This window comes from Crocuta crocuta, unplaced genomic scaffold, assembly GCF_008692635.1.
Source record: "Crocuta crocuta isolate KB4526 unplaced genomic scaffold, BGI_CrCroc_1.0 scaffold55, whole genome shotgun sequence".
NCBI classification, from domain to species: Eukaryota; Metazoa; Chordata; class Mammalia; order Carnivora; family Hyaenidae; genus Crocuta; species Crocuta crocuta.
In genome coordinates this window covers 4,778,124-4,803,092 of record NW_027530512.1, presented here as the reverse complement: position 1 = coordinate 4,803,092, position 24,969 = coordinate 4,778,124, and the positions used below count along the sequence as shown (strand labels likewise).

The 24,969-nt window shown below is 45.9% G+C and overlaps 1 protein-coding gene across 1 annotated transcript in view; it reads right to left on the bottom strand.

Moving 5' to 3' along the window:
- Positions 1 to 24,697, bottom strand: part of SPTB (spectrin beta, erythrocytic) — a 76,539-nt gene extending 51,842 nt beyond the window's left edge. The window contains exons 1-8 of the mRNA XM_077767182.1: positions 24,550 to 24,697; positions 6,448 to 6,599; positions 5,034 to 5,207; positions 3,947 to 4,038; positions 3,461 to 3,541; positions 3,024 to 3,139; positions 2,461 to 2,573; positions 1,461 to 1,648 (exon numbers count right to left, since the gene is read on the bottom strand). Of these exons, the coding sequence (XP_077623308.1) occupies positions 1,461 to 1,648; positions 2,461 to 2,573; positions 3,024 to 3,139; positions 3,461 to 3,541; positions 3,947 to 4,038; positions 5,034 to 5,207; positions 6,448 to 6,599; positions 24,550 to 24,697 (1,064 nt within the window). The remainder of the gene's footprint in view (positions 1 to 1,460; positions 1,649 to 2,460; positions 2,574 to 3,023; positions 3,140 to 3,460; positions 3,542 to 3,946; positions 4,039 to 5,033; positions 5,208 to 6,447; positions 6,600 to 24,549) is intronic.
- Between the last annotated feature and the right edge of the window lie 272 nt (positions 24,698 to 24,969).

Sequence of the window (24,969 nt, the reverse complement as noted above, 5' to 3'; positions counted from 1 at the left end):
ACTTTCACTTGAGTACTAATGAAATGCCCCCTGGACAAGTCCTAAAGGCCAGGTGCCTCTGAGTGGGGAGGAAAGACTGGGTTCCAGGAGGATAATAGGTGTAGGAGATGAGAACTGGCAGCAGGGCGAATGTCTGGGACCCAGGGTCTAAGCTCAAGATAACTGGGTACTTCCACATTTCTGCATGTACACAAGTATCTACCGACTTCTGCATCCTTCATGTAGCAGTCGAAGATGCTTGTAAACAAGGTCCCCACCCTGAGGTCAGCCTGACAGAGCTGACCACTCAGTCACTTCAAGAGGGCTGTAGCCCAGAGCACCATCTGCTCAGCCAAGAGACAGCACCCCTGTGGTACACCACCTGGTAGATGCACAGGGGGTGTTATCTGTATTGGTTTTAGGACTTTAAAAGTAGATTAGTGTCAGGCCAGAAACAAGATGCTTATAGTACATTCTAGACTCCACGTCTCAACTTTCTGTTTGAGAGTCATGAATGAAGAGTGTAGGGCGTGAGGGGGAGGAACAAGACAGAAGGTACATCCAGTGAGCTAGAAATCTGTTTCAGAAGAGCTGGAAAGCTAACAGCAGGTGAGCTGGAATGCCCTGTGTCTGTGTGTACCTGCACACATGTTTTTATGGGTGTGTCTGTATGTGCATGTTTGGCTGCATTTGCGCATATGTATGTGCACACATGCACAGGCTCTGCACACACTGGGGTGAAGCAGAGGTCCCAAGAGGCAGGATAAATGCTCTTTTGTTTGTTTGTTTGTTTTTTTTTAAATGTTTTTTTTAATGTTTTTTATTTATTTCTAGGAGAGAGAGAGAGACAGCGTGAGCAGGGGAGGGTCAGAGAGAGAGGGAGTCACAGACTGAAACAGGCTCCAGGCTCCGAGCTGGCAATCAGCACAGAGCCCAACATGGGGCTTGAACCCATGAACCGTGAGATCATGACCCAAGCAAAAGTCGGATGCTTAACCGACTAAGCCACCCAGGCGCCCCGATAAATGCTCTTTTGATGAGGAGTGACAGACGGGAGAGAAACAAGATGTACCTGATGATCAACAAGACCCCACAGAGAGAGCTCTGGGGCTGAGAATATAGAGGTCATTACCAGATAGCAAATGCACAACTCAGTGTACAGAGGAGAGAGGAACTTTCCAGCACAGGTTCTTTGAAGAGACTAAGAAGCCTGAGATTTCACTCCTGCTCCCCTTCAGGGATCTGGGAAGGTACTTTCTTTGGCTATGAGTTGAGGGTTACTCATCAGTGCCCATTTTCTACAGGCTGACAGCTTAGTAGCAGGGAGGCAGGGTGGGCTGAAGTAGATGACAGATTTGAAACTCTCTAGCTTCTAATAAATCCCTTGTGGATATACTTCTCAAAGCCCAGAGACTGGCTCTACCTTTGGCAGTCAGTTTCTTAGCCACTGATGCCCATCCTCCAAGTGCCAAGGCCCTTACTTGGGTGGCTTCTCCACGGTACGGTAGGTGCTGAAGGCCTGGAGTTGTTGCTGGACGCCTGTCAGGGAGTTGGCAAACTTGCGGCTGTTCAGGACAGTGATGGTCTGCTCAATCCAGGTAAGCAGGTCAGAGGCCAGCCCACTGTACTTTTCAATCATCTTCTCGGTCTCAATGGCATGGTCAATTACCTAGGGAATCACTTTATTACTTATCCTTATCAGAAGAGCAATGATACCAACGAGGCCACCAATGGTGACCACAATGAAGGTGGCCCTCCTCTCCAGCACTGGAGTTTTCCATGTTGGGTTTGTTCGTCGAGCCCATAGCACTAAGGCGGGAGGAATGGACTGGAAGTGGACTGTCAACATTAGTAGGAAGCCAGCTCGGCTAGGGCTCAGGGACAGCTCCACCTCTACCCTAACTCTATAAAAAATTAGTAAAACTTGCTGTGCCAGGACAGCAGCCATCAGAAGGGCCAAGTTATTGTTTATTTTAAAATGCATTATTAGGAATCCATGATTTCTAGAGGCACTGTCTTTGCTAAACACCAGACACATAAGGAAGAATGAGAAGTGGTCTCTGCCCCTGGGGAGCTGTGGACCAGCAGGGGAAAGGAATCTGGGGCATGAGGGTCTGCATTGTGTGATGGGATCCTAATATACTACAGGAGCTAAGAGGTCCAGAACCACTATAAACCAATAATTAAAAGCCCATCGTGTTCCTGAGGAAATGTTCATGAGATGTAGGTGTGCTGGTGGAAGATGGGCTCAGAACTGCAGGCTAGGACATCATTCAGGACAGACCACCAACTTGCTGTGGAATTCAGCTTGGGAGCCATTAACCTGGCAATGCTTGGCTTCAGAGGAAGTTGGTGGGGAGTGATCTGTAACCCCCCACTGTAGCCAGGACCCAGATACAAAGATCTCAGGGTGGAAAAGGAGCATCTCAGTATGAAAAACAAGGAAACAGGGGACACTCTGGTTATGAAACAGCTTTGTACCTTGCCAACACGCTTGCCCTCCACTGCCAGCACCTTCATCTTGGAGAAGTAGTGGTAAAATGCCACCACATAGGTAATAATGGATTTCTCATCAGGGTTTTCCGTGAAGACATCTGCAAGGAGAAAGGGTTTGCTTTCAGGACCCAACTGGAAACTGGAAATGCCAGGCTCAGAGGGCTTATCTCCCTGTTTCTCCAGCATAAAATTCAACTACAGCCCCCAAGTGACAACCAGAGGGGTGAGAATGAAAGAACAAGAGTTTGTGATTTTAGCAAGAGGATCAAATCCATATTTGGACCACAAATGATGAAAGAAGTAAAAAGAAAGACCCAAAGACTACAAGTGGGCCCCCAATTGGGCCAGGTGAATGTGGGGAACCACCTTGGATCTGAAGAGCAGGCCCGGAGCAGAGCCCTGGTCCAGCTACTGTCCCCTTGCTGTGTCCACGCCTGGCCCAGCACCAGGCCTAGCCTCCTCCAGGTGCCCTGCCCGTCTGGGGCTCCCTCCGGCATGAGCACTGGCTCCTATCACCGCAGCAAAGGGCTGCAGCAGGTGTAGCTCACCTTCGGGGTCAAGGAGTGGGATGATGCCCAGCTGACGCTCAGCCACATCAAATGCGTGCTCGAGGTTGTGTCGCGCATTGGAGTCCTTCAGCTTATCAAAGTCGATCAGGTCAGGCCTGGGGACAAGGCCAGGCTGCTAAAAGGGGGTAGCCACAGCATCCCCTGCCAACAGGACAGCCCCAGCACAAAGCAAGGATGCTGGACAGAAGTGAAAGGAGACAGGAGCAGGAGGGGGCCAGCTGTGAACACTAGCATGAGGGGAGGGGGCAGTGGGTGTGACTGGAATGTCAGGGAGGCAGGGATGTTGAGGGTGAGAGAAGGCCCAAAATGGAGAGAACATTCCTGGGGAGCTTGAAAGGAACCTACACATTGAGTAGAATGTATCCAAACAGCCCAGGCATTCTGCCTCATTCCCACAGCCCTCCCCTCCCTCTTACCGGTGCTTGTGTATCAGGGCGTTAAAGGCCAGGCCATCCTTCCAGCTGGAGGTGAAGTTGGTGACATTGACCTGGGGATAGCTGCATCCAAGAGAAACATTAGGACCTAAGAAATAGATTCTTTGGAGGGGGGATCCCAAAACGTGTCTAAACCGAGGGACCAATACACAAGAGAGAAATGTATTAATCCCTTCTTGATCCCCTTCAACAAAAGACAGCAGCTAAGCCACAAGAAGAGGCTCCTCTATAAGGTGGGCCCAAGAGACTCACACACCCAACAGACCCCAGAGTCTGGCCCAGGCCATGTTGGATAGGAATCCTGAATTCCAGGCCTCTGAGAATCGGGTCAGGATACATTTTGCATCAGTTACGCCAAAGCTGCTATAGTTCTGGGTGATGATATGAGTATTCCTTGGGTATGGCAGTACTTGGGGGAAGCAGGGGCATGATGGGGAATGTAGTAGTGAACTGGTTCCCAGGGCATACCCTGCTGTCTTCATCTGACACCATAATAGCAATGCATCCTTGGCCGAGCGTGTCTCACGACCTTCCATTGTTTGGACAACAATGTCCTGAATCTAGGGGTGCAGGAACAAGAGAGGGACGAATTAGATTTGCATCTGGCTCTGTGCTGTCCTTCTCTCCCTGGGAAGCTCCCTCCCTCTTTCTTCCTTCTTAGCCACCAATCTGCATTGCCAGCCCAGCGGCAATACCACAGCTGAAGGCCGTGGGTCCCGGTGGCCTGTTTCTCTGCCTTAGCCAGCTGCAACAGGACAGGGATGGCTTCCTCACGTCAGAGGAGACAGCTCTAACCTGATGACTAATGGGGTACTGAGAATAAACAAGAAGCCCCAAATGCTCCTCTGAGGAACACTGCCCTGCAAGGAACAACATGAATATTGAAAGTTACTGTATTTTGATTAGTAGCTCCTCTTACCTTTTCATTCTCCCCAATTCTGCTGTTACTACTGCTTAACTGTACGCGCCCACAGAGAGTGAAGTGGGATACTCAAGACCCCTCGGATGAGATCTTCAGTCTGGGAATTGTGTGCTATCTTCTTCCTCCCTGCCTTCTCTGCCCTCAGGACTAGATTCTTTCTGTCCCCAAGCTAGCACGTGGAAGGCCCTGCTTTCCTTCCATTGCACTTTCTCAACTTCCTTACGGATAGCAAACCTTGAATTTCAGGGTGGGAAGAGAAAGGTTTCTGATCGAAAAACATAAAATAGATCTTCTGTATTGTTTTTGCAACTTCTGAATCAAACTATTCAAGAAAAACCCAAAAGTTACACACGTTGTGGGGAGGGGACAAAAGCAGATCCAGCCAGATCTCTGCCCAGCTACTAATTTCTATCTTCTACCTCAGAAGACTACACTGTTGACAGCTCACCTTGAACTTCAGTGACCACGCAAGCAGAGGATGGTCCCTTCTTCTTATAAACATTGTCCCACCGGACAGGTTTCTAGCCTCCCAGAATGTGCATACTCATGCTTCATTCACCATTTTATAAGATTCCTAAGCCCTATCTGGCCCATTGAGGCTCCCTCTACTCCCTCTGCCCCCCAGGAACCCACCTGGAAGCGAAGGATGATGGTCCAGATGAGGCCCAGGACCAGGCGGTGGTTGCCATCCACGATGTCATGGGAGCCCATGTTTTCCAGGTGCACACGCTGCTCCTTGAGGAACTGCAAGGCCTTGTCCACATTCTCCAGGCAGTGGATACGCATCTTTCCTTTCGTGGGCTTTGGCTGAAGGATAGCATTGGCCCCATGGGCATGAAGGGACCTCATGGCCACCCCCCAGAGATGGCTGCAGCCTAGACCAGCTCCTGCCATCAGCATCCATCCTCCACCCTCCTGGCCAAACTCTAACTCTCATGCTCACTGCTTGCCACTTTTCAACCCCATCCTTTCAGCAAATTTCAGAGGTTCCCCCCCTTCCTTGAGCACCCAGAGCTCTGCAACTGAGCTGTGTCAGTACAGTTCCAGGGTCTGAACAAAGCCTTCTGAGTAAGTAATAAGTGACTTTCAAGAGCAGTAACACAACAAATAGTTAATTGAGTACCTACTATGTGCCAGGCACATTTCTAAGAACTACTTATTGTTGGTTGGTGATTAAGAGTGGCTTTCTGTTTGGTGATTGATATAACAGGGACTATTCCACCACCCAGCCTCCTCCTTCCCCATTCCTGAATGGCCCCAGCCAAAACATAAGGGGACCACCACTGGGAGTAGCCACATCATGTGAAGGGTTCCCAGGGGTAATTCTTTCTAGTGGGCTTTCAATACAGTGTAAAAGGCAGCAGCCTGGAGTTGAAAAGGCAACAGAAGAATGTGGTACCTTTTCATCCAAACCCCAAGGATCTTAGTGCTTTATCAGGCAGAGGTATTTTTTCCATGAGGGGGAAACAAGGCAAAGAAGGTCCTGACTGATAGGCCCAAGGTCATAATGGAAGTCACTGAGCACAACATGAACCTTCATCTGGTTCTCCCTCAGAGACAACATTACTGCCAGGTGGGTTACAACTGAGAGGACCTGTAACAGATTTCCACTTGTAAGAGTGATAGAACACACAGGGAAATATCTTCCATGCCTTCCTCCAGGTTCCAGGAAGGATGCAAATTTCTCCGACTGGGTAATAATCCGTCTTAGCCTACATGAGGCGGCTGATGGTGGGTCCACTGCAGGTCAGCTGCAGATGCCCAGACCCCAGTCGAGAAAGTCAAGAGTTCTGCATGGCTTCTGGGAGAAGCATGAAGAGACTGGAGTGGCCATTAGACAATGCATTTTGGGTAGAGGTCAGTGACCTCAGGAAGCCTCATGGACGTCTCACATCAGTAAGCAATTAAACCTCCCAAAAGAATAGGGAGAAACTTTGGAAGGCCATGAGAACTGGAGATACCTACAGACCAGGTCTTTCCTGAAGAGGGACATAGAACCAGCCACAGGGGGCAGGGAAAGGGGACACAACACAGAAAGAGGCTTTACCAGCATCTCTCCAGAGAGCACCTCCAGGAGCTTGATGAGCATCCGCCCATCCCGCAGGTCCTTGTAGAGGTCAGTGATGCGGCAGGGCACTCGAGCCAGGTTTGAGTTCACCCATTTTGTGAAGGTCTTCTTCTGAACCACTTCCCGCTCATCTGAGTGGGGAGAAGAATCTTGAGTGAGGTGCCCCCAGTTGTCAGTGTCAATGTGCAATGTGACACAGGACTGAAGGGATTTCTCTTAATCCCAGGGTCCCCTGATCACTGGTAAAGGAGGCTGAGGTATCCATTCTATCTCTTTCCTAGGAACACTGGTGATCAGGGTATACCCTTTGGGCAACATGGGTCCATGGGCTGTGACTGGGGCAATGAAGCAATAACTTCTACTACCACATTCTATGCCGTGGCTAGGCATGCCTAATTCAGACACCTATTTTCTTGAGCCTGGCAGAATACTCTGTCCCTTTATATCAGCAAGCTCAGATTTCAATGCCAGGTTCACCCATCTACCCATCCAACAAACATTCCCTCTGTCTAGAATGGTCCCTCTGGCCCTTTCACTCCACCCCACCCACTCCACTGAACTATTTGTCCAGAAAGCTTTTGCCAACCTCTCACCTGGGTTAGGGTTCCTCTTGTGTGCCCTGACCCCTGCATATACATTTCTCATTGAGGTCTCGCTTCACATTCATAGGAGTTGAAAGACTGTCTCTCCTGTAAGTGAAGTCTGTCTGTCTGGTTCACTTCTGTATCCCCAAGGCCTAGAGCCTGCTACACGGTAGGTGTTCCGGAGCTGTACTGTACACATTTATTTAGCTCCTGTTGGTGGTAGGCTCATGCTAGGCCTGATAATATATAAAAGTAAAACCAACTGCCTACCCTGGTAGGCAGAGAAGAATGGTGAGCAAGGCAAGTTGAGATAGGCACACAGAAGGCTTGGGCTGGGGGCCGTCCATTGTATTATGCTGCATCTCACCCCCAGCATGGCAGGCATAGGTTCCCCATCTTCTGGCCTGAGAAGCTGACAGACATCCCTGCTCTAAATCAGCATCAGCCCTGACCAGGCTTCTCGCCCAGGCTGCTCTAGTTCAGGAGAGGTAGCTCTTGGCACCTCTGTAAAACAGATGCTAGTAACCTGCCCAGTTAGGGCTGGGAGACTTGAACAAGATGCTGGAGAGAGGTCAGAAGCTGGGATAGCACAAAGAATGGGGGAGGAGTGGAAGATAGAAGAGTGGCAGAAAAGAGAAACAGAAAAGAGACATTGTTGGTCCTAGTGAACAATTGGTGACCACAGGCTTCAGGTGTTTTGGTGCAAGAGCAGGCCAGGCCTCCTCCCATGGAGGAACCCTGGGGAGGGTGTGGGGGTGTTGGGCAGAGCCTGGGCAGACTCAGAGCAGCCTAGCCAGGAGCGATGTCAGCCCCTGGGGGCAGGCTCAATGTCCCCTCAACTGAGCCCAAACCGTGGAAGGGCTGGCTTTTTAAATTATTAAATATCTAATTTAACAACAACAAAAAGAGAAGCCCCACCAGCATGGCCTCAAGGGTATAATTTTGGCGGTTCCTGAGGCTCAAATGCCTTCCTATTGCACTGCTATTTTAGTGTGAGGAACTCAGACACATTATTCACTTATTCATTCATCCAGCCAATGCTTACTGCACCAACTGCTAGGTGCCAGGCGCTGGGGGGAGATGCAGAATCAAGGACAGGAAAGACAGCCCCTTCCTTGAAGCAGACATACTCTGTTATAAATAAGATGGGCTCTGGAGTCCTATATAAGGAATTCAATGGCAGCCATCTAAATAAGACTTCCCATGAAGAGGAAAAATACTACTACTGACTCTATGAGTCTCAGATAAATAAAAAATTAAAATGGCATCCATTCATACTGAGCCTCTGGGCAAAGTTTCAGGGGGAAAACCCTCCTTACTCTTTTGTTGGCAGCAAAATTAACCATCTCCCTGATTTCAAGGACCATTCAGTAAAATGTTACTAAAGTTTCAATGATATACTGGATGAGAAGCAATTGCATTTATTCTGGGGCATGTTTGGGTTCAACAGAACCAGCCATGACCCCATGATGCCTTCTCTAAAAACCAGAACTGTTTTTTTAAAAATTTCTAATGTTTATTCATTTTTGAGAGACAGAGAGAGAACACAAGAAGGGGAAGGGCAGAGAGAGAAGGAGATACAGAGTCCGAAGCAGGCTCCAGGCTCTGAACTGTCAGCACAGAGCCTGATGCAGGGCTCGAACCCACAAACCCATGAGATCATGACCTGACCCAAAGTCACACACTTAACTGACTGAGCCACCCAGGCACCTCTAAACCAGAGCTGTTCTTTAAGGGGCTAGCCCTTCTAACTGATCATGGAGCTTTCACCAAGGGGCTGAAATTTTTAGCCCCTTTAGAGATAAGTGTGTCAAAAAACTAAAGTCCTTTCTTCCTTTCTCCTTTTCCTGTTTTTAAGAATCTCAAAATTTCATTACATGGGTACTGAGACCCATTTATTTGTGCTTGGCGAAGGCAAGGAAGTGCTTTTAGCTGGGGACATGGGATTTAATTCTCAGCTGCCAGCCTGGCACATACATTGGAAGAGATGTATCCTAACACCCTTAGCTCTCCCCAGTTTTCAACACAAAAATGAAGTCTCGTAGACCCCAAAATGTTAGAGCCCCAGGTTTAGAACTCAGGCAGGCAGCTTCTTGGGTGTCTTTTACTTGAAGGTTGGGGTGAAAGTGCCCAGAATTGCCAGCACCCTGAAACACTCTGCAGTGTTGAGACATGGGATGGATTCCGAGAGGCTAATGATGATCATAAGGAGAGAGAAGGCCCAGGGGTGGAGATTAATTTCCATTAGCTATTTTGCTCTGGCTGTTCCACATCACCGTGCTCAGCAAATTCATTCCCAGCATGACCCGAGCGCCCCATCAGGAGCCTTCCAAGTTCAGGAGAGGCAGGTGGCCCAGGGACAGCTGGGCTGGGAACCCCGGTGGTGTGGACAGGCTGGGGCAGTGGCCATGCATTGAGCCTGCCATCCCCAGGGGACATGGGCCATCTTGCAGGGGCCCTCTGTGTAAAGGAGTCCTCAGAAAGGGCTAGCTAGGGGCCAGACCTCATTTGTAGACCCCTAATCCTTCCAGTCCAGGAAAGGAAGCAAGTGCACCAGCATGGTCTGACTCAAAGCCACCAGAGCCTCAGAGAACCCTTGTGCCTTTGCTGCCCTCAAGCTTAGGGCCTCTCCATTCCTGCCTGGTCTTTCTCTCCCTTTCCTTCCCAGGATGCGGCCAATCCTCAGTCCTTCCTACAGTTTAGGACTTCCCCTAGAAAACTCACTTTCTCTGACCAGCTGGCTAGAACATGTGTCTGAATATTGTGACTGGGTGAACTTTCATTTACACTTCCTTTCCAAGGTTTGGTTTGAGGTCAATAGACCCACAAAACTTAGGTTCAAATAGTTATCTGCTAATAAGTGAGTTTATAGCACACAGAAAGCTAGCCTAAATGGTACCATCACTGTTATCATCACTACTACTACTATTTTTAAATTATTTTTTAAATCTTTATTCACTTATGAGAGACAGAGAGACAGAGAGACAGAGTGCCAGTGGGAGAGGAACAGAGAGAAAGGGAGACACAGAATCTGAAACAGGCTCCAGGCTCTGAGCTGTCAGCACAGAGCCCGACGCGGGGCTCAAACTCACTAACTGCGAGATCATGACCTGAGCCAAACAAAGCCAGATGATTAACTGACTGAGCCACCCAGATGCCCCATCACTACTACAACTATTATGTGCAGGGTCTTGTCCTTGGTGCTGTGGGAGCACAAGGCAGACTCACTCTCCCCAAAGGCCTTATAATCTAGTTGAGGAAACAAGAACCCACAAACAGTTAATTCTGTAGCCACACAAGAGATAAAGGACAGTTCATTTAATTTTTTTTAATGTTTATTTTTGAGAGAGAGACAGAATGCAAGTTGAGGAAGGGCAGAGAGAGAGAGGGAGGCACAGAATCCGAAGCAGGCTCCAGGCTCTGAGCTGTCAGCACAGAGCCCGACACAGGGCTCAAACTCACTAACTGCGAGATCATGACCTGAACTAAAGTCAGGTGCTTAACCAACTGAGCCATCCAGACTTCTAAGGACAGCTCATTTTAAAATAAACATACAAAAGCTGTCACAAGGGGACACTGAATTAATTACCAGATATACTATATCACGTATAGTAAATGGCCATGGGCCAAAAGGAAGAGAAGTCATTTCTAACTGGAGTAGTTGAGGGGAGTTTCTCATAAAGAAAACCTCTTTGGACAGGCAGAGGAGGAGGGGAGTCAGGGAAGAGAGATGTTCTCAGAGAGACATGGAAGGATGGAGCTTGTTCAGGGGCTGCTGAGTAGCTACAGGTGAGGGAAAAAAAAAAACAAAACACGTGTGAGGGGTGCCCGGGTGGTTCAGTCGGTTAAGTGTCCGACTTTGGCTCAGGTCATGATCTCATGGCTCGTGAGTTTGAGCCCCACATTGGGCTCTCTTCTGTCAGCACAGAGCCCATTTCGGATCCTCTGTCCCCCACCCTCCAGCTCCCTGCCTCTCCCCTGTTGTGCTCACTCGTGCGCTCTCTCTCTCAAAAATAAATATTTAAAAAAAAAGAAGAAGAAAATGTGTGGAAAAAAGGTTTTAAACTGAATATGGGAAGTCCAGAAGGAAAGGCTAAGAAGTTTAGATTTAATCCTAAAAGCAAAAGAAACCACTGAAGGCATGGAAAGCTTGATTCCTGAGTCACTAGTTTATAAAGCCCTCAATGATGACGATGATAATGATAACAATAAGTGTTTCAGCTTAAAAAGAAGTGTGAAAATCTACATAAACACCTTTATATATTTTTAAAGGGATTCACAATATGTATTCCATTTTTTTAAATGCTTATTTATTTTTGAGAGAGAGTACAAGCGGACAAAGGGCAGAGAGAGGGAGACAGAGGATCCAAAGCGGGATCCTCGCTATCAGCACAGATCCTGATGTGGGGCTCGAACTCAAGAACTGTGAGATCATCACCTGAGCCGAAGTTGGAAGCTTAACTGACTGAGCCACCCAAGTTCCCCAAGAATACCTTTTTAAAAGTCTCCTGAGGTATACAAAGGATTTGAACAAGTGGAAAGGCACATACAAATCTTGAATAGGAAAATTCAGTATCATAAAGATGTCAGTTTAGTCGAAAATCATCTATATACTGAATATTATTTTAAATGTATTTAAATTCTATAACTTAAATTTGGGGGAAACTTGAGAAGCTATGAGAAAATTCATTGGAAAAACAAACTAGCTAGGAAAATTCCAAAAAGAAGAGTAACAGACCTTCCCAGGTGTTTTTCTCTCAGATAATAAAGCACACTAAAGGTACAAGGACAACACTGTGAGCTACTAGCATATGAATAGACACATCGATGGAACAGAAGTAGTCCCAAGCACAGATAGGCATTTGATATCTGATAAAGGTGGTGTTTCAAATATAAAGGGGAAAGAAGGATTATTGGGTAAAGGGTATGGACAAAATTAGACGCCATCCAGGAAAAATTAACTTATATTTATACTTCACACTTCAGGAGAATTTCATTTAGATAAAAACTGAAAAGGTAAAAATGACACCATAAAAATACCAAAACCATTCACGGTTGAACTCTTTTGTTTTTGCTTTTAATGATGCTGGTATAGAAAAAGTCCTCCTAAATAGGATACAGAATTCAAAAAGCAGAAAATAAAAGATTGAAAGTTAAACTACATTAAAAAAAAAAGTCATAACCTCTACTTCTATGAATTAAAGTAAAAAAAAACTTGTGTGGGTTAGAATACTATAAAGCAAAGTCACACAAATGACAAAAGATATTTGTAACTCACATCTTTCAAAGGGCTAATTCCCTTAGGATATAAAGAACATATACAAATTAATGAGTAAAAGACTGACAATCTAATAGCAAAATGGACATATTTTGTGAACAAAAAGTTAATAGAAAAAAACTGTAAAGTTCTCTTTGATGTGTAGAAAATTGTCCAGGCCATTCGTAGAAGTACAAATTAAAGTATAAACATATACACGAAATTTAATAAATGGTCCTTAATTAGTTTGAACAGATTAATTATACGAGACATTTTTGACAACTGGGAAAATTTGAATATTAAGTGGGTTTAGATTATATTAGAGTTGATCTTAATTTTATTAAGTCTACATTTTTGCCAGCACATAGCTGTAAGCTAGGGGTAAAGCTAGGTGTAATAGTGGTATTATGGATAAGGTGGGAAATGTTCTTGTTTTTCGGAGGTACATACTAAAATATTAGGGTAAAGTGTCATGGCAATCTTCAATTTACTTTAAAAATACTTCAAACCCAGGGCGCCTGGGTGGCTTAGTCGGTTAAGCGTCTGACTTTCACTTAGGTCATGATCTCGCGGTTCATGGGTTCGAGCCCCGCGTCGGGCTCTGTGCTGACTGCCAGCTCAGAGCCTGGAGCCTGTTTCAGAGTCTGTGTCTCCCTCTCTCTCTGACCCTCCCCTGCTCATGCTGTGTCTCTCTCTCTCTCTCCTAGAAATAAATAAAACATTAAAAAAATACTTCAAACCCTCAAATAGACAAGCAAATATGATAATAAAAAATTAACAGTAGTTAAGTCTATATGAGGATTCATTATACTTTTATCTCTATTTTTTTGTATGTTTGAAAATCTTCATACTAAAAGCCAAAAAGTACAATGAAAGTACATCAAGACACTGTGCTTCATTTACCAGGTGGGCACAGATCAAAAAGTCTGATAAAATATGGTGTTTGGTTAAGGGTGTGGGGAAAAAAACATTCATATGTTGCTAGAGAAGGTATACCAGGCAATTTGACAAGACTGATCAAATTATATATACTCACATTTTTGAGCCCAGTAATTCCACTTCTAGGACTATATCTTACAGACAAACATATATTTGGGAACTAATCTATGTATCAGGTTATTTACTGTATTTTTTTAAAATGGTGAAAGACTGGAAACAATGAAAATGTTTACCAATAGGGAACTAGTTAAATTAAAATTGTATGTCCATGATAGGCTGCTTAATTGCCATAAAAAATGAGCTTGTTTATGTATTAATATAAAACAATCTTCAATATACCTTGGGTGGGGGAAAACACATAGAGCAATGTATACTGAAAAAGAAAAAAGGCTGGAAAAAAGAATATAGACTGTTTGCTAATATATATATGCATAAAATATGCCTGGAAAGATGCATGGGAAACTGATAACACTAATTATGGGAAAACAACTAGGTATCTGAAGGACCAAAATGGGAATAAAACCTTTTTTGCCCTTTTATACATCTTTTGAGTTTTATCCACTGGATGTATATATTATTTACTCAATACAGAAGTATATTTTTCTTTTTCTAAAGAAAACATTAAGCTGCTTTTTTTCTCCTCCTCTCTCCAAGGTAGCCTGGTTCCCTTGTGTGTCCTCTTCAGGGATTTTTCACCAAACAAAAATCACAAGCATGGTCAACCACCTGAGCCACAGGAGAGATGAAAGGGAGAGAGGGAGGAGGTTTATGAGGTGAGGAACATGTCCTACATCCCCTGAGAACANCGGGCGTCCTGTGGGCGGGGGGGGGGAGGGGGGGTCATCTCACGCTGCATCCCTGACCACCATGTAGCTAATCTCCCAGGTCTTGCCCTCTGACTATCCTCCACAGGTGTTTTAAAGCACAGGCCTCTCCCCTTGGGGTCAAGGCTCTTTCCCTTTCTTTCTTGTGTTCTATCTTCTCCAAGCTTCTTCTTGGCTCCTCCTTCTGCTTCCCTCCTCCCTTGGCGACAGCACACCTGCCATTGGCCTCACCTACTTCCTGCTTCACTTCCTGACATCATGGGCACTGGGGAAGTTTGTTATCAAAACTCCCCAGTGGGGCCATTTTAAAAATAAAACGCTATTACACATTGGCTGTTCTTAAGTCAAACGGTAAAGTTGAAATAGCTTATCTTGGAACCTCAATCACCCAATTCTAGGCCCATTCATCTATATCTGCCCTAGCTTACTATAAAATTCCTTGAGTGCTTCCTATCTCTCCCTCTTTTGTCTGTTAAAAAATCTGCTGTCAAGCACAGAATAGCAGGGTGCCTGGCTGGCTTGGTTGGTGGAGAATACGACTTTCAATCTCAGGGTTGTGAGTTAGAGCCCGATGTTGGGTATAGAGATTTCTTAAAAATAAATTAAGAAAAAAAAAAAAAAGAGCAGAGAATAGCAACCTAAATATTCAAAACAGGGGATTATATGATAATTTTGCTACATTTATGAAGATATTAATGAGGTTGTAGAAGACCTTTTGATGGCAGGAAAGGATATTATAATACATTTTAAGGAAAATAACATGCATAATATGACCCCAGTCTTGAAGAGCTATATCCATTTAAAAACAAAAGCTTAAGTTGGATGTTGTGCTCAGTGGTAAGACTGGGTGACTTTCTTTTTGCTTATCTGTAGTTTCCAAAATTTCTGCAATGAACATGTATTACTTTGATAATAAGAAACAACAAATGTCATGAAGAAAAATAGTATATGAAGCTCATAAATCCTGAGGAATAAATGACTGATGAAAAGTTTAAAAAGGTAGGTTTTTCTGGGGTTTTTTTGTTTTGTTTTGTTTGTTTTGAGGAAGCCTGCATTTTTGCCAGCACCTAGCCCTAAGGTATAGGTAAAGCTGCTGGACAGAAAGACAAGAGGGAGAAAAGGCACCATGGGAGGCCCATGGACCACTGGCCTGGGTCTGAACCAATCCTTTAATGCTTTATAGGTTTACAGCTTGGGATTTCTCTACTTCTCACGTCAGGAAGCCAAGAGCTTAAGGAACCTGAATGAGTGATGCTTTAACTACCATGAACTTGTGACAACATTGAAGATACAGATGCTAATCCCATAAAACCTCACATAGGGGCAAACCCTCAGGAACACATCATAAATGATGTTGGTGGCACAAATTCTACCTTGTAGTTTAGTTTGGAGAGGAACTTTTCTTTCAAACAACCAGCTTTCATCACTAGCACTGTGAACAGCTAAAACAGGATTCCTCACATATAAGATTTAATACCTAGCTAGGGTTGATTCTAAGTGAGAACTTTAGGATGCTTACTACAGGTCTGCAAAGGCAAGCAAAGAGCCCATAAGACTGACTTTAAAAGTGAGCAGAGTAGAACACTAAGATGCTAGTTAACTAGACTGGGGCATATTAATATGAAGGAATACTATACAACCATGAAAATGATAATCTACATGTTTACTGACATGAGAAGATATTCACAGTATAGTGCTCAGTGGCAAAAATTCTAAGATTGTAGTATTATAGATCATATTTTAATATTTACACATATATGCACACAGTCATATTTATAGGCTTTAAAATATCTATAGGGGTTATTAACAATGTCCTCAGTTTTCTCTTTATCTATTTTTCTAATCTTCTCTATACTAAATATATTTTGTGTAACAAAAATATTTAAAGATATAAAAGTGTTCACCCTATTTTTTTAATGTTTGTTTACTTTTGAGAGAGAAAGAGAGACAGAGCATGAGCAGGGCAGGGGCAGAGAGAGAGGGAGACAGAGAATCTGAAGCAGGCTCCAGACTCTGAGCTGTCAGCACAGAGCCCGATGTGGGGCTTGAACTCACCGACCATGAGAGCATGACCTGTGCTGAAGTCAGATGCTTAATGGACTGAGTCACCCAAGAGCCCCTCACTCTAATTTTGTTTTTAATAAAATGGGGTCTTTATATATAGTAGGAAAAGAAAACAAGTTATCATAGACCAGTTTAAATTAAAAAAAATGTTTTTGAAGAAGACAAAAGTGTTTTGAAGTATTGATCTGAGGTTTCTGGGTGATCATCGTTTTAGAATGACAGAGAAAAAAGGGGGGGTCTTATTCAAAGTCCTCAAGACAGAAACTGGCAAATTTGTATGTGTGCACACAGGTGTGCAAGTTTGGGGGGCAAGGGTGAAAAGCAGTTAACTTCCCCAGAGCAAAGAGGTTGAAGGACAATCTAGGGAATTTGAACTCTGCACTCCAGGTAAAGAAAAGCCTGGAACTTCTTAAGTGTAGCAGCACCTCACTAAAAACCTGTTGGGGGACAATTTTGCTAACTGCCCTGGGTAAGTGGGACTGGATGAGGAGAGGTGAAAGCGCCAGCTTGGAGGCAGCTGCAGAACTCTCTGCTTGAGGTGATGTGGCCCCAGCTGACACGTGACCCATGGAAATGAAACGACCAGAGCTGATCTGGACAACCACAGAACAAGGGTCTGCTGGCCCCCAGCAGGTGAGAATATTCAGAGGCTGTAAGACAAAAGTAAAAAGGAATTCAGGATTTTGATCAAAGGGGCTCAAGAGGCTGGTGGTAGAAGGAAAATGAAAAGAGGTATCTTGGGTGGGATGCAAAGGAGTACATAATGCGGGTGTGAAGGACTTTCAAGAAAGCCCAGATGCTGCAACCACAACTGCACTGGAATGATTTTGTGATTTTATTATGATTTTTTAAAGTTTCTTTATTTTTGAGAGAGAGAAAGAATGTGAGCAGGTGAGAGGCAGAGAGGAAGACAGAGGATTGGAAGTGGGCTCAGTGCTGACAGTAGAGAGCTCAAAGTAAGGCTCAAACTCATGAACTGTGAGATCATGACCTGAGCTGAACGATGAACTGACTGAACCACCCAGGCGACCCAGCACTAGGATGGTTTCAAATCCCTGGGATTCTCTACTGGCACTTCCCGCTGTGCATCCTCCCTCATCTGTAAAGTGGCATGGTGTTAGCTATCCCCTGCTTACTTCAGAGTGGTTAAGGGTCAGTGAGATCATCTGGATAAAAAGCACCGAGCATCGTTGTCATGCATGCAGGTGGTGGCTGCAGGGAGAAATTACACTCACTGAGAACACAAGGCCCGAGAAGTTGAGATGGTCCAGGACTCAATTTCAGCCTAGGCTTTATTGGAGAGAGAATTTCTGGAAAATCTACTAATTTGCTAAAAAGCATTGATTCCCTTTCTCTAAGCCAGGAACCAGAGCTCCACAGTTCAGGGTAGAAGTATATGGTCAGCACTACTCTAACAGGAGGCTTCTTCCCAGGCTGCCAGCCGTGGAAAGGTCTTGTGCATCATCTGGCTCGAGCCTCTTGTTTTACAAGTGAGGAGCAGAAGAGTGACTTGGCCAAGATCACCTAACTTGAGAAAGCCCATGATAGCAACAGGAGGCCAGAAGAATGTAATGTGAGGACTGACCACTTCTCCCTGTCGATGGCCACCAAGCTGGTTCACACTGCTGTCTTCTCTTCCCAGACTTTTGCATAAGCTCCCCACAACCTGTTGGCCCCGCTAAAGTCAGAGGGATTTTTAAAAACCCAAATGTAACCATGCCACTTCCCTGCCAGAGCACTGTGATGGCGATGGGAGTGGCTCCATCCCTCTGGTCCTCTACTGAAGGCCACAGGTCCTGTCCTGAGAGCCTACAGCTCTCCCTGCTACAGCTCCCACCCTTTGACTGTTCAACCTTGCCACCCCTTTGCAAATAATCTCCTCATAAAATTTCTCAGCTACCTCTTTTGAGTTTCCTGCTGCTTCTCGCCAGGACCCTGAAGATACCAATGGGCTGTAAGTCCCTGTGATGTGGCTCCTGCCTGCCACTCCCATCTCCACCTACCTTTCCCCCCAAGTTCTCACTCCAAAAAGCCCTATCCCTCCTTGGATGAGTTATAGGCTGCAGGTTATGTTAGAAACTCATAATTCTCAATAAATCTTCATGGAATTTATCATAATTTGTCAACATGTGCATATGTCTATATGTACAGAGACACATGTGAGTATTTGATCCACTTCCTTCTCACTAGATTGTAAAATGAGATCTCCTGTTGATCTGGTTTCCAGAGTATGAAAGCTAAAGGGTTTGGAGGCAAAATGCTCCCAGAGACTCAGCTACTACCAGCTTCCTTGTCATTCTCTCTCAGTGACACACAAAAAAAGGAAAATGAACAACTGCTACAGATGCTTGGAAACAACACTCCTGGCACCTCTTCAGCCAAACAGCATGCAGAGAGCACCCAGTTGGAGAAGGGGGAAATGGATGCTGGCTGCTCTGGGAGCTGTGAGCACCGTAAGGCCTGGCGTCACAGCCTGCCCTTGGGAACGAAGCCGACAGCCCACAGGAATGTCCCAAAGATGGAGGAGGCTATTACCATGGCTCATTCAGACTGCACTGCAAGGGGAGGAGAGAGTCTTATTATTAACCTCAGTGTATTAATATTTGAAAAGCATCTTCATGATGATAGATAGCAGTCACCCAGGGAATGGGAACAGCCTTGGTTCTGCAAAGCGTTCTCAGAGAGGAATAACAGCTTTTATCAAGAGGGGAGAGAGGACAATGGGAGAAAGTGTTGTGTCCTGGGCTGGGGAACTGTCTTGGACCACACAGCACAGGTGGCCTGCTGGCCTCTCATGTGGATTTGTCTACACAGGTAACTAGCAGTTTCATCTGAGCAGTGGCCTGTCTCAGGAAAGCAGGGGAAACTCACAATGGCTGACCTCCAAGGAAAAGCTGCTGAGCCAATTATTTTTTCTTCTGACTATACACTAAAATGATTGCTGATGATTACACATATTTCCATGAATAGTATATGTCCCTAATATATGGTTTCTACATAGAACTCCATGTTATGAAGTTGGAGAAGAAAACATTTAAAAACCCCCATTAATGATGCCATCTTTGTTCTCACAGGTAGCTTAAGAGAGACATTCAGATCATTAACACCTGATGGTCTCCAGCAGCTACATCTGAACTTGTCAACTTAATACACTGCCAAGAAGCTGCTGAACCCTCACTCTTCTACCTCCCCACCCTGCCCACCACACACTGTGGTGAAATCCTGCTCTCTGAAAGAAATCATTCATCCTCTGGATACAAAGCCCTTCTCAGGCAACTGGGGCACCTGGAAATCAGTGTCATTCTGGTGCAGGTGGAGAAAGAGGTCCAGAGAGAGGTCAAGCATGACCTTTTGCCACCAAAGTCAGGAAGGAGCCAATAGTACCCTCTCTTTGAAGTTTCCAAGGAGCCAACGTGGGTGGGCAGGGAGTGGCAGGATCTGAGGGCCCCTCGTCCTAAGGCTTTGATGGAACATCTGCCAACCACAGAACTTAACCTTGGGGCTGGGGCAAAGTGGGTCTGGAAGATGTTCAAGGTTCAAAGTGGCAGCAACTCTGTGCTTCAGAGCACAGGGACACAGCCTGCTGTGCACCTGCTGCCCTGTTGTGTCCTCTGAATTGTCCTCAACCAACCTCACCACTTGACCTCATCTTCCATCTAGTAAGAAGGTTATAAAGACAGAATGCAGAAAGGAAAGGCATTTCTAGTTTGAAATATCACTTGGATTATGATTTAAAGGCAAAGCCAAAGTGGGCTACACAATTTGTGCACTTTGTTTTTTTTTTTTTAATCTTTTATTTATTTTTGAGAGAGAGAGAGAGAGAGACAGCATGAGTAGGGGAGGGTCAGAGAGAGAGGGAGACACAGAATCTGAAGCAGGTTCCAGGCTCTGAGCAACCTGTCAGCACAGAGCCTGACGTGGGGCTTGAACCCACAAACCGTGAGATCGTGNAGATGGGCATGGAGGAGGGCACTTGTGGGGATGAGCACGGGGTGTTATATGGAAACCAACTTGACAATAAACTATTTGTAAATTAAAAAAAAAAAGCAAAATAAAGTTTAAAAAAGAAAAAAGGGCGTCTCTGGGGGTGCCTGGGTGGCTCAGTCAGTTGAGCATCAGACTACTGATTTTGGCTCAGGCCATGAGATCCAGCCCCGTGTTGGGCTCTGTGCTGATAGTGTAGAGCCTGCTTGGGATTCTCTCTCATTCTCTCTCTCTCTCTCCCTCCCTCCCTCCCCCCTCCCCCNNNNCTCTCTCTGCCCCTCCCCTGCTCATGCATGTGCACACTCTCTCATTCTCTCAAAATATACATAAAAAAATAAAAAAATGTTAAAAGGATGGCTCTGTGTTCAATAGGCCACAGAAGATGATGAAGGACATGTTGAGACCTCTCCTTCTCACAGATCATCTTAAGAAGCCTTGCACTGCTGTCTGTACCATGACCTTCCAGATACCTCTGTGCTCTGATGAGCTGGAAGTCATGCAGTGGGTGGCACTTGGGATGCCCAGATTTCAACGTGAGTGCATTTCAGCTAGGGCACAAGGTTTCTCTTTTAGGGGCATCTTTCTGTTGCACTCCTCCTCTGCCACTTGGGCCACATCTACTCCGAATCATGGGGTACACAGCCAAGTGCAAGGAGGTACACAGGCAGGCAGAGGCCTCTTCTGGGATCAGGAGAGAGAGCACAGAGGGTAGGCATTTGGCTGGTAAATTCCCTGCAGCCTGCAGTGCCTCATCCCTCATCCAGACAGCCACAAATGTTTACCAAATGGCTCCCAGTATGAAAAGGGAGAGGACAGGAAAGGGGGAGCGAGTGAAAATGAGGGTGACTCCAGGAGACACTGGAAGCCTTTCTACTGAAACCTGAAGGCTGGAACTTCTTGGAGGAATTAGAACTTGAGCGTTTCAACTGTTCTCCTTCCTCTAATCTTTCAAAGCAAGTCCTAAAAGTAGGAAGGTACCAGAGGCAGTCATCAAAGCAGGGAATGGTCCCTGTTCAGGAAGAAGCCTCAGGGTGACCCATCACTTAACCTCATCAAGTGCTGCCAGGTTTAGAGGCTGACACTGAGAGCTAACATCTGCCAGGGACCTACTGGGCAAATATTCCTCTCTGGGCATTGCTGAGGTCAAATCCATTCCCTACTATTTGCAGGAGCCTTCTGCAGCACTTTCTTGCCCACCTCTCCTTCATTTCAGTCAGGCTGACCCACAATGTCAAATCCACAGTGATTCATTTGGAGAGAGGTCAGTTATTTGTATACCAATGTGGCAATTTCCACAGAATAACCAGATGGTTTGTTTATATCAGTCCAGGGAGGAAGAGCTGGGAATGACTTGAAATGTAAAATAGGGAGTATTTCCTCTGGAGCTGAGAGGAAGTTGACTTAGGAGGCAGAAAAAAAATGGAGTCCTGTTAACCAACTGCAAGACTTCTAACCACAGGTCACTACATGGAGAAGGACCCTGAGAAGCTGCCATACCCAGAAGGGCATCTAACCAGCCTCATCATCCTTTGGTTTCTTGGTCCTTCCAGGTCACTCAGCTGATGGCAGAGACACAGCTAGGATCCTGGCTGGGCAGCCTTAAAGATAAAGATCTACACAGCATGGGGCTTCATCCCTGTGGGCACTGGGTCTCTGGGGACCAAGCCAAAAGCTGCAACACAAGAGTTTCTCTGGTCCCTGGCTCCTTCCAACCCTGGCCTTCAGAAACAAAGGAGGGGGTGTTAAGAAGGAAGAAACTGGCCCCTGAAGAGGCCAGGATAACTGGGACTATGACTGAGTTAATGATAGTGAATGTCTGAAGTTAAAAGAAGAGACAGAAAGATATTAGTAAGATTTCCTGTAAATACTAACATTCACCTAGTATTTTATTACTAATAAAAAACTTTCATAAACTTTATCTTACTTGATCTTCACAAGACCCTTGGGAAAGAACTACTGTCCCCATTTTATAAGACAGGAAATTGATTCAACCATCCTCCCATAGTAGTAGCATTAGAGGGAAGAGTAAGAGACACAGGACCAAATGCCTTCCTTGCCGTCATATGCTCAGTCATGGGGGAGTGGCTGTGGAGAATGCAGAAATGATAGGAACTAGAGGTGCTTCTTCCTCAGCCTCTTTGGAAAGGCTGACCCCTGCCTGGGCTTCCACGGCAGCCCCAAAGACAATACTGAAGAGAAAAACGTCAAGAAGTTAAAATTGAGGGAGACAGACAGCCCTTTCTCTGCTCTGCCTACCCACCAGAATGGGTCCACCTGAACTCTCTACTTTGGCCCCTCCCACAACTTTCACTTATCCCACAGCTTATGCAGAGTGGACTCTCAGAAAAGTCAGCAGACTGCTTAGGTTTCTGTTTGTTTTTTAAAACCCCAAATGGACCCCAAACTTCGATGGTTGCTTGTTAGCCAGGTGTTCTAAATTGTTAAGGTCCAGGCATGTAATTCTATGCTCTGTGCCCCCCCCTCCTCCTTGGAGGGGGGTATTCAGAATTCTCTGGTAGATGAGATGCAAACTCTTGGTGAGACACAGGCAGGGCTGGTGGAACCTCTTTCTTCAACAACCTGATCAACTTACTTGCACCAGTTTTCCAACCTGCTCATCAGACCTGGCTGCCATTCATTTAGTCCAACTGGATAAACTTGTACTCCACCTGCTTGTCAGGATCTCATGTACCCTTCAGTTCCCTAGGGCCTTCTCCACAACGAGTCCCCAGTTCTCCCTCCATCTCTTCCTTTGCTCTCTCTTTGCTACTTAATTATATGTCTTTCCTACAGTTCTTCTCTAATTGTACTTGTGCTAATTCATTATGAACATTATTCATTTCTCTAGTGGATCATAAACTCCTTAGAGACAGATACTGTGTTGAATTCATCTTTGTGGTTTTCTCCTCCATGTTCTTGTCTGGTCAGGGGGTTAGCTCTACACATAGTAGGGGTATAATAAATAACTATTAAAATGGAGTTTTCCTTGGTTTCTTAAAAAACAGGGTATCTATAAAACATATCAAAGGGATCCCTGCAAAAAAGACAGTCCCACTCGTACTGTCCCTTGACAAGACATATGGAAAATGATACCCCTCTCCCTCCATCTCTATCACCAGGGTCAATGCAGTCAGGCCTAGCTAGCTCAGAGACAGAAAGAAGGTAAAACAGACTGGTGAAGACAAAGGTTCCTAGTTTGCTTATTTAAAGAGGTTAAGATTACATAAGCAAAGCAAGGAATTGGTGTTATTATCTGTCCTCAAGGGAAACCTAGGAGGGAATTTTTAAGGGTAGGGAATGGGGAGGAGTGGATGAAGGAGAAAGAAGAGGAGTTCCCCACAAAGAACCAGAACACAAAAGCTGATGGCTGACATGGAATCCCCATCATGACAAGGGAATGAGACACCCCATTCCTTTTATGGTAATGGGAAGCTCAGATACTCCTAAGATGAAAGGTAATTATGGTCCCACAGCGGCCAAGGGCCCTGCTCATGACTCAAGGTCAGCTGGAATTGGAGGCATCTGGGAGCAGACTGGAGGGAGAAGGTAGAAGAATACTACCAGAAACTTCAGATAAGACCACTGAGTGATGGGGCACTGGGAGAATCACTCCAGAAAGTGCTTATGGGTTAGTGTGGGTTCTTCTTACAAGGTGATGATGGGGAAACAAGTCTGATTCAGGTTAATAACTGGTGGAACAGATGATGGAATCTACCCCTAGCCCTTCCACCCACACACTATCCCACAGAACTCAAACTTTCTTTATTGGCCAAGGACTTAGTGTCAGAATATAGCCACCCTGGACCAGGGTCCAGGGAAGCAGTGGTCACAGGGGTTGGTAGGAGGNACACACACACACACACACACACACACACACACACACACACACACAAATCTATTACAAATCTAAGTAAAAATCTAATTCCAGTTTAAGGATAAGAGGTTTAATCTAGAAAATCCTGCTTCCTGAGCCAGTGTGGGGAGGATGTTATCTGTTCTCAATGTCCAATCAAACCACTCTTTTCTTTTAGGACCACAGAGAGAATGATCATTTCTCTCTCCAGGACCAGACAGGAGACTGAGGTGCATAATGAGGCTGCATGCACCTCTGCCTGGCCGTCCAGCCCCTCAGACACTCCTTTCCTGGACTTTCTCTCAGTTCTGACTTTGGCCACAGATCACTCAGGATAAGGCAGAGGGCAGGGCCCACCTGTCACCACCTCCCACCTGGGATGAACCGGGGCATGCGTGGAAGCCTCTGCTCCCTCCCAACAGGGCCAAATCTACCTGAGCCACACAACCATGTCTCCATCACCCCCCTGCCAGGGCTCACGCCAATGCACACAGAGGATTGGCCACAGGCAGGGAAGAGACTGAACCTTGGGACTATGAGACTGGCTCCTCTAACCCCCATGGCCCCAAATGGTACCTGCCAAGGCCTTGATCCGGGACCTCTCAAAGAGCCTGGCTGAGCTGTTGTCATTATCCAGCTCATCGTCCGGGGCATCCCAGCGGGCATTGATCCGGCTGTACGGTGGCTGGTTGCCCACGTTTTCAAACTCCGTGGCCGATGTCATGTCAGCAGGCTCTCAGCAGTTATGCCTGCCTCAGTCTTCATGGAAGGGTCCCTAGGGGGGGACAGCAACACAGTCAGAGGGTTAGCTACCTCCCCCTTGGACTTTTTCTCAGGGGAACCTTATTCAGAGCATCCAGCAGGGGTAAGTCCTTGCAGGAGGAGCACACTGTGCCATCTTCCGGGCCATGCTTCCCACCCAGGATCTCTGGGTTATAGAATATTGCAGCAGCAGCAGCAGCCGCCACAGTAACGGCGACAGTGGCGGCAGGGATG